The sequence below is a fragment of the Sphaerodactylus townsendi genome, linkage group LG04, assembly GCF_021028975.2.
Source record: "Sphaerodactylus townsendi isolate TG3544 linkage group LG04, MPM_Stown_v2.3, whole genome shotgun sequence".
In the NCBI taxonomy this organism is placed as follows: domain Eukaryota; kingdom Metazoa; phylum Chordata; class Lepidosauria; order Squamata; family Sphaerodactylidae; genus Sphaerodactylus; species Sphaerodactylus townsendi.
In genome coordinates, this window is record NC_059428.1 from 141494677 (window position 1) to 141510658 (window position 15982).

Below are 15982 nucleotides of genomic sequence, written 5' to 3' on the forward strand. Positions count from 1 at the left end.
TGCATCCATTCCTTTCTCTATTCCGGTTCTAATTATGATCGACATCGAATTTGCCTTTTGGCTGCACCCTGGCTGGACGTTTTCATCCAGCTGTCCTCTGACGCCCCAAGATCCTTTGGTCTGTTGCTACCAGCTCAGATCCCACCAGCGCACATTTGAAGTTTGGATTCTTTTGGCCCCAATATGCACCTGTTTACACTTGCTTGCATTGAATCTCATGTGACATTTTAATACCCTCTCCCCAAGTCGAGGGGCTTTCTGCAATCTCCTTTGTCTCCACCACCCTAAATAATTCAAGCCTTTTCCCAACCACAGCTTTTTTGACCTTAAAAAGCTCCAGGGGCCACAAAGTTCGGCCACTGAGGCAAGACCTCTCCCCCGCCTCAGAATTCCTTCCTGCCCATACACTGGACCATGGGATGCCTGAGCCTCATCTCACTTGCGACAGCTATCTGATGTCAGAGGGAGCCCCAAAGAGTGTCTGGATGCAATTTATTGGGTGTTCTGTTCACAAGCAGGAAAATCAGGAAGGCCATGAAAGCAGCATGTTCATCCTCAGGGGCAGGCGCAAACAGAACATTTGGGAAATAGGATGTACACCATGATGATCCTGTGGCAATCCTTGGCTACGTGACACCCAGTGGTGGGATCCAAAAATGTTAATAACAGGTTCCGATGGTGGTGGGATTCAAACAGTGGGGCCGCCACACACAGTCCCTATTGGGCAGGGAGGTTGCTTTAGTAACCCCTTCTCGGCACTCAGAAAAAATTAGTAACCACTTCTAGAGAAGTGGTGAGAACTGGTTGGATCCCACCTCTGGTGACACCCCTCCTATGGACAATCACTTAGGCTCCGGCACTGTTGCTGCAGTTGGACGTTTTCCTGCTCCAGAGGAATTCCACACAGCATTGCCACAAAAAATTTTCTCGGAGAACAGATAGGAGCTTCCACAGAAACACTGCCCCTCTTCTACAGGAGGCAAATTACACGGAGACCTGGGCGGTTTCCGCACAGCCAAGGGAGAGACCCTGCATTGGCATTAATCATGCCGATGCAGGCTCTGGGGCTGTTCGCACAAACAGCCCCATGGGATGCGCAGCTGTGGAAGCAAGCTCCGCACAGCCGCGTATTCCCCTCCACGGGCCCAAACCACGACAGTCCCCTGAATGGCTGGGATAGGTTACAGGCAATAGTCCCCTGAATGGCTGGGAAAGGTTACAGGAAGGGTGGGGGGGAGAGGTTACCAGTTAAGCTCTTAAACTGTTGAAAATGGAGATATTATCAGGGTAGAATGGGCAAAGGATATTCATGTAGCCAAAAGAAATTAAAAACATTGATGGATGACTGAAGAAACAAATTCCTAATTATGTCCAAAAAGCAGAAGTAAAAGATGACAAAAAGAGAATCAGAAGCTAAATACAGCATTCCAGCTATGGACACAGAAATAAAGTGAACTCTTATATTAATCAGTGCAAAGAAACAGAAAATAAAAGGCCACTATTAAGTGCTCCAAAATGAGTGAAAAGCTGAGAATTGCAGTCTGTGTGGCAGAATTCTGATAGGAGAGATACAGAGGAAGTTACTGCCTCAAAATTCAGTGGGTCAGATTCAGAAAAGACATCTGATTTGCTGAAAAGGGGAAGTTTTCAAGTCTGCTCCTCTCCTTTGTGTGAGCCCTTTGATGCTTTTTAAGATGGCTTCTCTGACTGAATCTCTTTCCACACCTGAAGCATTCAAAAGATCTTTCCTTTGTGCGAGTTCTCTGATGCCTTTGAAGAGTGAATCACTTTCCACAGTGAGCATTCAAACGGTCTCGCCTTTGTGTGAATTATTTTATGCCGTTGAAGATTGCTTCTGTCACTGAATCTCCTTCTACACTCTGAGCATTCAAAAGGTCTCTCATTTGTGTGAGTGATTTGATGCCGTTGGAGATTGTTACTACAACTGAATCTCTTTCCACACTCTGAGCATTGAAAAGGTTTCTCCTTTGTGTGGATTCTTTGATGCTGTTGAAGATTGCTATTCCGACTGAATTTCTTTCCACACTCTGAGCATTCAAAAGGTCTCTCCTTTCTGTGAGTTATTTGATGCAGTTGGAGATTATTACTACAACTGAATCTCTTTCCACACTCTGAGCATTGAACACGTTTCTCCCTTGTGTGGATTCTTTGATGCTGTTGAAGATTGCTACTCCGACTGAATTTCTTTCCACACTCTGAGCATTCAAAAGGTCTCTCCTTTGCGTGATTGCTTTGATGCCGTTGAACATTGCTTCTGTCACTGAATCGCTTTCCACACTCGGAGCATTCAAAAGGTCTCTCCTTTGTGTGGATTCTTTGATGCTGTTGAAGATTGCTACTCCGACTGAATCTCTTTCCACACTCAGAGCATTCAAAAGGTCTCTCCTTTGTGTGGATTCTTTGATGCTGTTGAAGATTGCTACTCCGACTGAATCTCTTTCCACACTCTGAGCATTCAAAAGGTCTCTCCTTTGCGTGAGTTCTTTGATGCCGTTGAAGATTGCTTCTGTTACTGAATCGCTTTCCACACTCTGAGCATTCAAAAGGTCTCTCTTTTGTGTGGATTCTTTGATGCTGTTGAAGATTGCCACTCCGACTGAACCTCTTTCCACACTCTGAGCATTCAAACGGTCTCTCCTTTGTGTGAGTTCTTTGATGCCTTTGAAGATTGTTACTATTACTGAATCTCTTTCCACACTCTGAGCATTCAAAAGGTCTCTCTTTTGTGTGGATTCCTTGATGCTGTTGAAGAGTGCTTTTGTGACTGAATCTCTTTCCACACTCTGGGCATTCAAAAGGTCTCTCTTTTGTGTGGATTCTTTGATGCCGTTGAAGAGTGGCCCTCTGACTGAATCTCTTTTCACACTCTGAGCATTGAAAAGGTCTCTCTTTTGTGTGAATTATTTGATGCCGTTGAAGAGTGCTTTTGTGACTGAATCTCTTTCCACACTCTGAGCATTCAAAAGGTCTCTCCTTTATATGAGTTCTTTGATGTCGTTGAAGAGTGCCCCTCTGACTGAATCTCTTTCCACACTCTGAGCATTCAAAAGGTCTCTCCCTTGTGTGCATTCTCTGGTGCACAAGGAGCTTTGATTTACATCTGAAGAACTTTCCGCACCAAAAGCATTTATGTGCCCTTAGAATACCATGCTTTGGAATGAGTACATTTCCCTTTCTTCTTTCTGAGAAAGTTGTTCCCTTTTCTAAGCAGATTAATGGCTTCTCTCCTGAATGAGTCCTTTGTTGTTGAAAAAGAGATGATTTTTGGGAGAAGCTCTTGCCAAAGTCTGAACAGTTATAAGGCTTCTCTCCTTGATGTGTTTTTTGATGCCTCAGGAGCTCTACTCTGCAAAGAAAAGTCTTGCCACACTCCAAGCATTGAGCGTTCTTCATTCCACTATGCATTTGCAAATGGATCTCATATTGGGTTTGATCTGAGTAGTTCATTCCACACTCTAAGCATTTACGTGCATCTTCTATTTTGTGGATTAGTTCCCAGAAATCCTTATCTTGGAGAGAAATGGCTTGATTGCTCTTCTCAGCCACGTGACTTCCTTGCTGCCTCTTAGGACTGCCTTGATTTCTGTCACTTTCTTGCAGATCATCGATCTTCACTTTATCAGGCAATAGCTGATGCACTTTCTCATCCCCATCATCCCACTGCTCGTTCCCTGCTGGAATAAAGAGAGAGATCCCGTCAGCCCCCAAACAAGGTGGCCTGAGCTTCCCTTGAAGTTCCACCCACAAGAAAAACATTTCAGTGGCTTTTGTTTGCTGCTCTACATTAATATATACTGTAAAGGGACATTCAAGCTGCTGCATCAGAAAGGTTTGGTTTGCTATCTAACGGAATATATACCTCCTCACCTGAGTGAATCATTGGATGTGAAGAAAGGGCTGATGTGCGACTGTAGGGCCCTTTCCGCACACGCGCAGAAACGAACCTCCACCGGCATGAATTGTGCTGGTGGAGGCTCGGAGGCCGTTCGCACACTAGCGTGTGATCGGCCCCAAATTCCCCCCCAGCCGGAGAGGCGGCTCGGCACATAGCCGCCTCTCGGTCGGTCCCCTCCACTTACCTCGTCTTCCAGCATTGCTCTGGAGGGCTGCAGGGACTCGCCCACGTGGCCCTCTGACCTCCAGGGGGCGGGTCTCTGCAGCCCTCCAGAGCGACGCTGGAAGATGAGGTCAGTGGAGGCGATGGGAAAAACGGCGTCTTCCCAGTGGTGTGGTTTGCACTGCGCCGATGGGAAGACGCCACTTTGCAAAACCCTCACTCAATGGGTGGCCAGGATGGCACTGCTGCATCGCTGCATCGCTGCATCCTGTGCGAACATCCTGCTACATCGCTGCATCCTGTGTGAACAGCAGCCCAGGGACGGCGTTTTTGCCATCCCTGGGTCACTGTATCTTGCCCGTGAAGAAAGGACCTAGGTCTTTCTGCACTTCAAGCAATCACACAGTTTATCTCCTGTGAGAATTGGCCTCTCACCAATAAGAGTGATGTTGTTATTGAACATCTTTCCAAAGACTACACTCGCGTTGTCATTTTTTTTGTTGAGTGGGTACTCTGGTTAGCGTGGACGCCTTCGTTCCTTCCTATTTGGGTTGATCTTACTTCTTGGATTGCGATTTCACACACGCCTCCTCCTTGGGGAGGGAACGGGCTTAGCCCTTGTCTTTTTTGAACGGCCATCCTTGGAATAATCACCCTTGACTTTTTCGACAGGGAACCAGTGGAATCCCCTAATCGTCCCTTCTCTGTGTGCTGATGGAAGGAAGAATGAGGCCCACTCAGAACCCATGGGTGAATATTTCCTGTATCAGACCTCCTGTCTCCTCAACTGAGCTGCTGGTCACACCATATTCCCAACTTTGGCCCTCCAGGTTTTTATATTTTGTCTATTCCTCCCCAGATTCCCTTTATGCACTTTCAAGGGGGAAAGTGGCAAAGAGTCGTTCCCCCACTGTTCACATTGGACTTCGCATGCAGCTCTTTGGAATCCCTGCTACTATTCATTAAATTGAAGAGGAGAAGAAGAGAAGGCTTTTATACCCCACTTTTCTCCACCCCAAAAAGCCTCAAAGGGATTTATAAATCACATGCCTTTCCCTTCCCCCCAAAACAAATCCCTTATGAGGTGGATGGGGCTGAGAGAGTTCTGAGAGAACTGGGGCTGGCCCAAAGGCTCCCAGCCGGCTTCATGTGGACGAGTGGGGACTCAAACCTCTCCAGATTAGACTTCACCACTTAAACACTCAACCACGCTGGCTCTCCACAAGAAGTCACTATCATCTCCAGTCCTGCAGCTACATGGATAGCTTCCTTCTAGTTGTGAAGATAGCCACGATTTTCAGGTTCTGCTGGGTGGAGGGAGAAGTCGGGACTTCCCTTTGTGAACCTGACACTTCAAAGCAGGCCACCCACCCACCCCCACCCCAGTTTTTGGAAGGGGTGCCTGTTATGAGGAGGGGAGATAAGGCCCAAAGTGATCTTGGTGACTGCTGAAGGGAAGGGCCTTTGTCCTCCTCCATTAATGATCCATCAGCCCTCCCACCCTGAAAGGAGCTTCAGAGCATCCCAGATTTCAGGCCTCAGAAGCTTGGCGATTCTTCCAACTAAGACATGTGAAGAAGTCGAGCGGAAATCCTTGGAAGGTGTTGCTCGATCATTCCCTTGACATAACCATGAAGGATACTCACTTGCAGCCAGCTCATCTGGCAAGGAAAGTTAAGAGCTCGTGTATCTAATCTGGAGGAACCGGGTTTGATTCCCAGCTCTGCCGCCTGAGCTGTGGAGGCTTATCTGGGGAATTCAGATTAGCCTGTGCACTCCCACACACGCCAGCTGGGTGACCTTGGGCGAGTCACAGCTTCTCAGAGCTCTCTCAGCCCCACCTACCTCACAGGGTGTTTGTTGTGAGGGGGGAAGGGCAAGGAGATTGTAAGCCCCTTTGAGTCTCCTGCAGGAGAGAAAGGGGGGATATAAATCCAAACTACTACTCCTCCTCTTCTTCCTCCTTTTCTTCCTCTTCTTCTTCCTCTTCTTCTTCTTCCTCTTCTTCTTCTTCCTCTTCTTCTTCTTTCTTCGGATGTAAGGTCTCTGTCTGTCTCCACCACAGTCTCTATTACATACCTTGCTCCTATGGCACACACACAGAGAGAGAAAGGGGTGGTTCTTATATGGGGAAGGAAAGAAATCCAAGGAAGAGGATTTCTTCCCCAGGAAGAATGCAAATCTAGTCAAGATGAAAGCCCACAATCCCATTCAGTGAACGAACAACTGCTGGTTTCTATAGACCGCTTTTTCTCTACCTTTAGAAAGCACCAAAGCAACTTACAATCACTTTCCCTTCCCCTCCCCACAACAGACACCTTGAGAAGTAGGTGGGGCTGAGAGAGTGTTAAGCAGAGCAGCAGTGGCATAGGAGGTTAAGAGCTCATGTATCTAATCTGGAGGAACCGGGTTTGATTCCCTGCTCTGCCGCCTGAGCTGTGGAGGCTTATCTGGGGAATTCAGATTAGCCTGTACACTCCCACACACGCCAGCTGGGTGACCTTGGGCTAGTCACAGCTCTTCTGAGCTCTCTCAGCCCCACCTACCTCACAGGGTGTTTGTTGTGAGGAGGGAAGGGCAAGGAGATTGTAAGCCCCTTTGAGTCTTCTGCAGGAGAGAAAGGGGGGATATAAATCCAAATTATTCTTCTTCTTCTTCTTAAGTGCACTGTGATTCGTCCAAGTCCACCCAGCAGGCTTCATGTGGAGGAGTCAGGAATCAGACCCGTTTCTCCAGTTCAGAGTCCTCCAGTCTCAAACACTACAACATGTTGGCTCTCCACACCACTGACAGAGGGGATCGCCCTCATCTGATCTGGAGGATAAGTGTGTTCTACTGGTTGTCAAACGAGAAAATAGGATTTGACCCCTTCCAGAGCCTTCCTGAGGGGCTCACACACTGGCCTCAGGTTGGGACACCCTGTCTGGTTAGGTCGATTCCGCACAGCATAAGAATACTAGGGTCTATTTTATCCCAGTGTCTCCCTTATGAAGGAATCGAGTTAGGACTGGGAGGAAATATTCTGACTCCTTTCACCCCAGCCTGGCTTTTTTTTGTTTTTACAATGCAGACATAGCCATGCATGCGCAAACATCCCCAGTGTGCTGCATTCTGATGGGCTGCCCCCCCCCCCACAAAAACTGCAGGAAAACCAAGCAAGACATGCCCCCTTTTCTCTAGCTTTGGAAATTAGTTGGCGCAGTGAACAACACAGCAAGAACGTTGTTCTATACAAAGTAAATACTTTTGACTAATACTGGGCAGAGCACTATATCCCTTCCACATTCAAAGGTGTGCAAAAAACACTGTACATGAGACATTCACACACACACACACACACCCCCAAGATATATCAAATAACATTTCACCCAAGGGATGCATCTGTTTAGCTACATGCGAGGAAATGGGCCACTGTTCCAAATCTGTTGCCATACACACTTGGGTGAAATGGAACTTGGCTGCTGCCATGGGCAGAAATTGTGTTTGGGGAACATTTCCGAGAGGATGGGCTGCCACGCCAGTCAGCGGCTCAGCAGAAAAAAAACCCTGGTATGACATAAGGCGGGGAGAAGAGGCAGAGGAGATGGAAAAATAAAGCGGTTGGACGCCGATGGTGAGCGGTTGAGCCAGAGTGGTGTAGTGGTTAAGAGCAGGTGGATTCTAATCTGGAGAACCGGGTTGATTCCCTGTCCCTCCACCTGAGTGGCAGAGGGCTTATCTGGTGAACCACGTGCGTTTCCGCACTCCTACATTCCAGGTGGGTGACCTTGGGCTAGTCACAGTTCTTCGGAGGTCTATCAACCTCAACTACCTCACAAGAGTTTGGAGTTTGGATTTATATCCCCGCTTTCTTTCCTGCAGGAGACTCAAAGGGGCTTACAATCTCCTTGCCCTTCCCCCCTCACAACAAACACCCTGTGAGGTAGGTGGGGCTGAGAGAGCTCCGAGAAGCTGTGACTAGCCCAAGGTCACCCAGCTGGCGTGTGTGGGAGTGCACAGGCTAATCTGAATTCCCCAGATAAGCCTCCACAGCTCAGGCGGCAGTGCTGGGAATCAAACCCGGTTCCTCCAGATTAGATACATGAGCTCTTAACCTCCTACGCCACTGCTGCTCACAAGGTACGACAGGCCTCAACACAACACACTGCTGTCCAAGGTTTTGATTCATACGTCATCCCAAAGGCAAACGTGTGAACCTGTGGCACCTATGAACATTCCTTACCCAGAGAAGCCATGCTCACGTAGTTCTCCAGCATGACGTCCTTGTAGAAGGCTCTTTGGTCAGGATCCAGCAATGCCCACTCTGCCTCTGTGAAATGTATGGCAACTTCCCCAAAGGTAACCAAAGACTGAAAGAAAAAGCAGATTTCCTTGTCAGGTCAGGCCCAGATGCCGTTCTGGGAGGGGGCAGGATGGAGAGTTTGGCTTGTTGTTGAAGGGTGGTGTTCAGAGCTTCTTGCCTGGGCCCCTCGGCACCACCTGCAGGAGAAAAGCCCCCCTGAGAAAGGAGGGGGGACCCAGGCTGCTCCCTGCTCATCTTCCTTACCTGGGCTGGAGGTGCAGCAGCTGTTTCCACACCTGCGCAAAGAGTATGGCTCAACACTGTCTCTTCACTGCCTGCGAGGGAGAGACAATCAGGAAAAAGGGAATTATCCACCACTTCCTATTATGTTTGCTTGTGTGTAATGTGCTTCATGCAACACTGTTCCCTGCACTGTGAAACCTTGCCCTGTGTAGACTAAAACAGAATCGTAACACTTCGTAGAAAGTTGTGGGAGTGGCAGGAAGACAAGGAAAAGGCACCCGTCAGCTCTTGGGGGGCTGAAAATGCCACTGACACGTTTCCGGCCCCTGTGAACGCTGGAGCTGAAATCTCTGAGAGCATCTCAGCTGGATCAGACCAAAGGCCCAAATGTGCTCTTTCCCACTGGCTGGGCCCATGCACACGCCCCTGAGCCCAGGCTGGTGGGCCAAGAATGGAGGGCAAAATGACATTGGACAGTACGTTGTCGCATCAGGCCAAAAAAATAGACCTGAATTCAGCTCATCAGGAAAGCAAGGGTAATATCGCTGAGTGCCCATAGCATCTCCTGATTCACGAACGTCGCGTTTGCGTTGTTGGGCAGAGGCAAATTCAACGTGGCATCCCGTCCGCCCCAAGGCCCTCCCCACAGCCTGGCGTCACTCCTCCAATGCTCTGTTTCTTATAGCGGCCTATCAGATGTCCCGATAAGCGTGAGCACGAATATACATTTGCCTGCTGCTCCTGGCCCCTAGCAACTGGCTGTCAGAGCTGGCCTGACTGGAACATGCAGGTTTTTTATAGTCATAAGACTGAAGAACCCAAAGGAGATTTGCCTGCTCCCCCTTCTTTTCAGTAAGTTTGAGTCCCTTTAATGGAAAAAGGAGGGATGTGAATATCGTAATCAATGTGAGGAATTGCCCCCCAGAAATATGCCTTATTCCCTTTTACAGTAAAAATGAAGAAAACTTGTACCAACCAGGCTACAATAATAACTTCAAAAATTAGTTCTCCCACGGGAGTAGCAATTTACTTATAAGTAACCAAAATAATTTTATAATTTTACAAACAGTAACAAAATGTTTTGGAAAAATTGTTTACATTCTCCCATTGGAGTAATGAAAATAACTTTTAAATAACTGCCGTTCACAGCTGTTCTGAAAAGAAACAAAATTAAGACTTGTTAAAAAAAATGTAAACAATTTTCCCAAAACGTTTTGTTACTGTTTGTAAAATTATAAAATTATTTTGGTTACTTATAAGTAAATTGCTACTCCGGTGGGAGAACAAATTTTTGAAGTTATTATTAACTTAACCTATTATTACAAGGCCCCCTATTCACCCCCTTCACTTTGGTGTGTACCTTCCACTTTTGCATAGCATGGAGATAATTCCCTTTTACAGGCATCCCAACTATTGATGACCAACTGCCAGGAGTTGGATGAAGAAGCTTTTCTCTTGACCAGAACTGTCTGCCCGTCGAATTCACTGGGTGCCCCAATCCCATCCCGGCATACTGACTCCTTACCACGTGGGACAGCATCTGGGGTATGCTTCTGGGCCTGAGCCAGCTCCCCCTCCTCCCACAGAGCTCCTTCCATGGGAGAAAACTCTGCTTCCATCTTCACGGATGGACTGCACATCTGGAACAGAAGCAAGGGAGACAAGCAAGAGATTGAACGGATGACGCCAAGGAGTGGATCTTGCCCCATTCCCAGACTCTTCATCTTTCCATAAGCAGACCTCATAGGGTTGTCTTTGAGATCCAATAGTTATATTCCCGCTCTGTTATCAGATCACTTTATTTCAAAATGGTATACTTTGATCTTTAGAAAGGTTGAAGCTATTGGTTTCCCTTTGGAATCACTCCTTATGCTCACAAAGGTGGAAGCCTTCAGACTAGTTAAGAATAGGCTCTTGGATCTTGATTTTCATAATTTGACTCTTGCAGCCAAGACAACCTGTTCTCTGACTACATTATTAATCCCATGCGAGCGTGGAATTATGGCAGCATATCTTCGTCTGCTGATTAATCCCACCCAGAGGAGAGCTTTGGCTACTGCAAGATGTAAAGTGCTGCCATCAGCTCTGCTGGAGGGAAGATTTAAGAATATGGAACGTTCTAAAAGAGTTTGTTCATGTGATCTGATTACGGTTGAAACACTTGACCATTCTCTGTTTGTATACCCTAAATACAATAAGATACACATGCAATACATGAATTCCATTTTCTGGCAATAGTGGCAAGAGTGTTATAAGATACCCAATCTCCTGTGCTCTTTTGTGAAACTGTTGCAAATTTTATACTGGAAATTAGTAAATTGAACTGTATTTCTTAACCTTGTTTTGCTTTAAAATTTTGTCCTGTTTTGTATGCTAATAAAGGCTTGTGGGGGAGTTGTCCTTGAACACTGCTGAGATCTGGAGAGATAACAAATCCGCTAGAACAGGAGTCTGCAAACTATAGCTCTTCAGATGTTCATGGGAGTACAATTCCCATCTGCCCCTGCCAGGATGGCCAAGTGGCAGGGCTGATGGGAATTGTAGGCCATGAACATCTGGAGAGCCATAGTTTGCAGACCCCTGCCCTAGAAGAAGATGCTGAAGCAACTTGTTCCATCTCCCATTTGGATGATTAAAACTTGGACAAACATCCGGCAGGGAAGCCTTAGGAGAAGGTCCAATATTGTTGCTTGAATTCAACGTACCCGGAAAGACAAGCCCTCACCTGTTCGGCCTGCCTCTCCTCCTCGGCCTCACTCAGGAGGAAACCCTCAGCCAGAGCCACTGCTTGGGAACTGGTCTCCGGCCCACATCCTCTGACCCAGCACTGCATTTCCCGGGGCAGGATGGTCACGAACTGCTCCAGGATCACCAGGTCCAGGATCTGCGTCTTGGAGTTCACCTCCGGCTTCAGCCAGCGCTTACAAAGTCCATGGAGCTGGCTGCAAACCTCTCGGGGCCCGTCGGCATCACGGTAGCGGAACTGCCGGAAGTGTCGGGAAAGTACTTCTGGGTTCAGGGGCTCCTGATCCCAGGTCTCTGCCACAGCTCTCTCCCAGAATGCAACACCACTCCCAGCTTGGATGTTCCTTGCTGTCTTGCCAGGTGCCGGGCCTTCTGGGTCCTGCTTTTCCATCTCCTTTGCCTGGGTCGCCTCCAACTGTGAAAAGATGCGTTTTTTACTCACTTGGTTAGGAAAAAAGGCTTCTTCTGGGTAGAGAGTGGGAGAGAGACAAGGAAAAACAAAGAAAATGGAGCCACGTGGTGGATCAGAACAAAAGTGCTTCTGGTGCTTTGTATTATTATTCCGCTGTATTATATAGCAAACTTTGTTAGCTATGCCTGTTTGGTCCTTTGGGAAAGTTAACTGCCTCTACTTCTTCATAGATGCAACGTTGGGTCAGACTGTCCTCGATGCTTCAAATGGCTGTTAAGCATATCAGGGGATATGCCCACCCAAATCGACAGCGGTAAACAGAAGCATATGGCACTAAAACTGCGCCCATGATTTAGACACTTAAAGTCACTTTGGGCACCTAAATAAGGTGCCCGAGGCTGCAGTCGGCACGAGGGAGGAGGGGTGGGGGGTAATTTTGTGCCCCCCCTTGCACCCAGAGTTGTGTGACTACACTCACGGGTTGTACACCCCTGGTAGTGTCCAATGAACCCTATGAATTGATATGATGTAATATCCATTGACAGATTACCTATAGAACACCTCATATGCAAGTAAATGCCAAATTGGCACTGATGAAGGCACCGAAGAGCGCAATTTCGTGCGATGCGTTCCTGCCAGCAATGAATTGAAGACCGCGATATTTATGAATGAACTTTTGTGATCAACTGCGAGAACCTGGGATTTGAATGAATGTGGAAACCCCTTTGAAGGGACTGTTTATGTTTAGATTATTGAATAGAAAAAGAGAAAAATAATTCATGCGATGATACAACAGTGAATGATGAAATTCTGTCGATATGAGATAGATATATGATTACAATTGCATGTGATGAGCATTGTTCCTTAATATATAAGAAATACCAAACCTAAATTGGCTGCCTAGTGGGTGACGTGTTTAATGTGTTAGTGCTTATTTAGACGTTACCTACATCTTTGTTACCTTGTCCAATGAGCCCTGCCAAAAACACAAGTTGGCCAACTCCTACAAATTCAAGGGTGGAGCTGTGTGGGCCGTATCAGGCACTGAGTCTACCTCCCAATGGAATAAAAGATTACAAGAGGAAGAGTTTGGATTTATACCCTGCTTTTCTCTTTTCTAAGGTATCTCAAAGCAGCTTACAAACATGGTGGATCAGAACCAAAGTACTTCTGGTGTTTTGTAATATCATTCCGCTATATGACATACCAAACTGTGTTAGATATGCCTGTTGGGTCCTTTGGAAAAGTTAACTGCCTCTACCTCTGTCCTCGGGGCTTCAGATGGCTACTAAACGTGTCAGGAGAAAAGCCCACCCAAATCCACAGTGGTGTCCAGAAGGATAAAGTTGCTGAAACTGCGCCCAGGGCAAGCCAGGGAATTGTGCACCCCCGGGGTCAGGACACAGCTTGTGGCGCCTGATTTAGATGCCTAAAATCACCTTATGCACCTAAATAAGGTGCCCGAAGCCGCAGTTGGCGCAGGGGAAGAGGGGGGGTGGAGGGCAAATTTGCAGGGGGGCCCCTGACCCTGGGGGGGTCACATGACTATCCCCCAACCCTCCCTCTGTACATCCTGGTGATGTGCTGCTTGTGTAGGACAAGTATAAATCTGATGCTGGCACAGAGTGGGATTGCACCAGGGGTGTGGCTTGTATCCGGAACAGCACACAAAAGCTGCAGGGATGAATAGGAGCCGGGAGAGGCAACGATCCCTGCCGGAAGCACAAGTTGGCCAACTCCTAGAAATTCAAAGGTGGAGCTGTGGGGGACATAAAGGCACTACTGAGTCCACCTCCCAATTGGAGAAGAGTTTGCAAGAGGAAGAGTTTGGACTTATACCATGCTTTTCTCTTTTCTAAGGTGTCTCAAAGCAGCGGACAAGCTCTTTCCCCATCTCTTCCCACAACAGAGACCTTGTGAGGTGGGCGGGGCTGAGAAAGTCCAGGAAGAACTGTGACTAGCCCTAGGTTACCCAGCAGGCTTCATGTGAAGGAGCGGGGAAACGAATCCATTTCACCACATAAGCGTCTGCCGCTCAAGTGGGGAATCAAACCCGGTTCTCCAGATTAGAGACCCCTTCTCTTAACCACTACGACACACTGGCTCTCTTTCTGAATGCGGACAAATGGCCCTACCTGGATATCGGTAACCCTTCAAGGAGATGGTAGACGGCTAGCAGCACCAGCCCAAATCCTTAGCAGGACCTGAACCCAGGCCTCCTGTGACTGTTCCCTTGTGTTTCTCCCCGCTGTGTTGACTGGGGTGGTCTGTAACTTTCCTGCCTGGCACAATGATGCTCGTCCCACGCTGCAGGGAGAATTTGGCCTCCCATACATGGCTACTTGGCACGTGGCTCCAGCTGTATGCATGCATGCGCATCCCCTCTTGGCATGCCACAAAGGAGCCACCTCACGTGGTGGTGGCTGGTGGGCGGAAGTGGTGTTTCCCTGGATACTGCCTGGAAACCGTGCCAACAGGATGTCCGACCTCTCCTGTGCTGGGCCGGTCTCAGACACCGTTTCACAGCATCACCCTAACCTGGCCCCACAAGCACTGGGGTCCTAGGATGGGGCTGTGGCGAATTCTCGTGCAGGGAGAAGTTCCCTCCTTTGGAGCCCATTTTTACCCATCAAAGCAAAAAAAAGAAGGAGGGGGGGGGATTTAAAAGCCTGTTGTTTTGTACATGATTCAAATGACTAGCAATAGAACCCCCGTTTCACACATTTCTCTTTTCTTGTGTTGAAAGACACTGATTATGCCCCCCCCCAAGAACCCCCTCAAATTCCACATGGATGGTGGATCACAATTGGTGCCTTTAATGGGGTTGTCAACTTCGGGTGGGGGCTGAACCTCCCCCCCCCCCGAAAATGTCTGCCCTGGAGGGTGGACTCGACAGCCATATTCCTCACTGAGCATGGCCCCCATCCTGGTCCCAAAAGCCACAGCTTCTGAGAATCTGCCCCCAAATGTCCTGGGATTTGCCTGCCGGGCGTTGGCAACCCCCGACAACCATGGCCGAGGATGATCCCGGCCTTCCTCCCTTCCACGATCTACAAACTTACCTTCCACTGGCTTACTCTGAAGTAAACCTTCCAAGATCCCCGTGCAAGGCTTTCCCCATGCGCTCCTGCCCTCCTTGGCAATGCAGAAGCAAACACTCCCCACCCCCTCACAGTAAACGAGCCTTTTCCCTTTCCTGTCCCCCCCCTTCCTGGGCTTCCCAGCAAACAGCCCTGATCAGTGCAACCTTGCAGGGCTGCAGGTGATAACCCCTTTAAAAACTCATTGGGACTCAGCCTGGCGGCCATCCGCCAGGGATGCCCCCGGAGCTAACCCTAACCCTTCCCCGCTCACCTGTTCAAGAGGATCCACCAGCGATGCTCCCCCCCCCCCCGCTCCGTCATCACCAGCATCAGCCAACCAGGCAGCTGGAACAGGGAAACCGGAAGTGGCTTGGGATAGCCATGTCGAGCTGTGCCTCTCTAGGAATGGCAACTCTTTCCCATTAACCCTTAGGTTGGGCCCCCTCCCTCCATGTTGTTCCTGGGGTTGGACTGCGAGGCTGGGGATGGGGAAGCCAAGGGGGGGGGAGGGGATTTTTATATCACTCTTATTCAAAATAGGCAGAGTTTGCGCCAATAAAGGGAGGCAGCCGCTTGGCAGAAGAGTAGGTTTACTGGACTGTGAACGGAGGGAAGGTAACTTGGAAGTCAAAACAACAGCATGCCTTTCAAGCTGGTAGCTGCATGAGCTCGCTACCTCTTTGCTACTACCACGCCTCAGGAGCATGTGCAGAGAGCAACAAAGTATTCATAGCTATAAGCTACGCGCGCTTCTCTGACCAATAGCTGGTCAATTGGCTGGTCACTCACTTTGGACCTCACTAGCTGATTAGCATGCACAGTGTTAACTCTTTCCTGGCTGGATTGGTGTGGCTTGCCCTCAGAGACCCCATCAACTGTGGCCCGAGATTCAGACATCCTGCAATGCCAGTTTGACCCAGCACAAACCTGGCTACGTGGATCTCCACTAGAGAGTCGGGGGGGGGGGGGGGCAAAATCAGTAAACTGGCAGCACCCCGGTGGCTTGGTACACAAATGTGTAATTGCGTCAAACAGGTGTCAATAATTTAATATTGATTGACACAACAACAAATTAAATCATAAGGAGCCTCCTCCAGCCCTGACCCCTGCCTCCACCCCACCCCACCCCCCAAAAAAGT

General features: G+C 48.5%; 1 protein-coding gene across 1 annotated transcript; it reads right to left on the bottom strand.

Moving 5' to 3' along the window:
- Positions 1-475: 475 nt before the first annotated feature.
- On the bottom strand, positions 476-15148 carry LOC125432186 (zinc finger and SCAN domain-containing protein 30-like). The gene is made up of 7 exons (XM_048495611.1): positions 15115-15148; positions 11329-11763; positions 10129-10243; positions 8625-8695; positions 8301-8427; positions 2972-3695; positions 476-1725 (listed from the first exon to the last, which is right to left on the bottom strand). The coding sequence occupies exons 2-7, from the start codon at positions 11737-11739 to the stop codon at positions 1596-1598; spliced, it is 1578 nt and encodes a 525-aa protein (XP_048351568.1). The 5' UTR covers positions 11740-11763; positions 15115-15148; the 3' UTR covers positions 476-1595.
- Between the last annotated feature and the right edge of the window lie 834 nt (positions 15149-15982).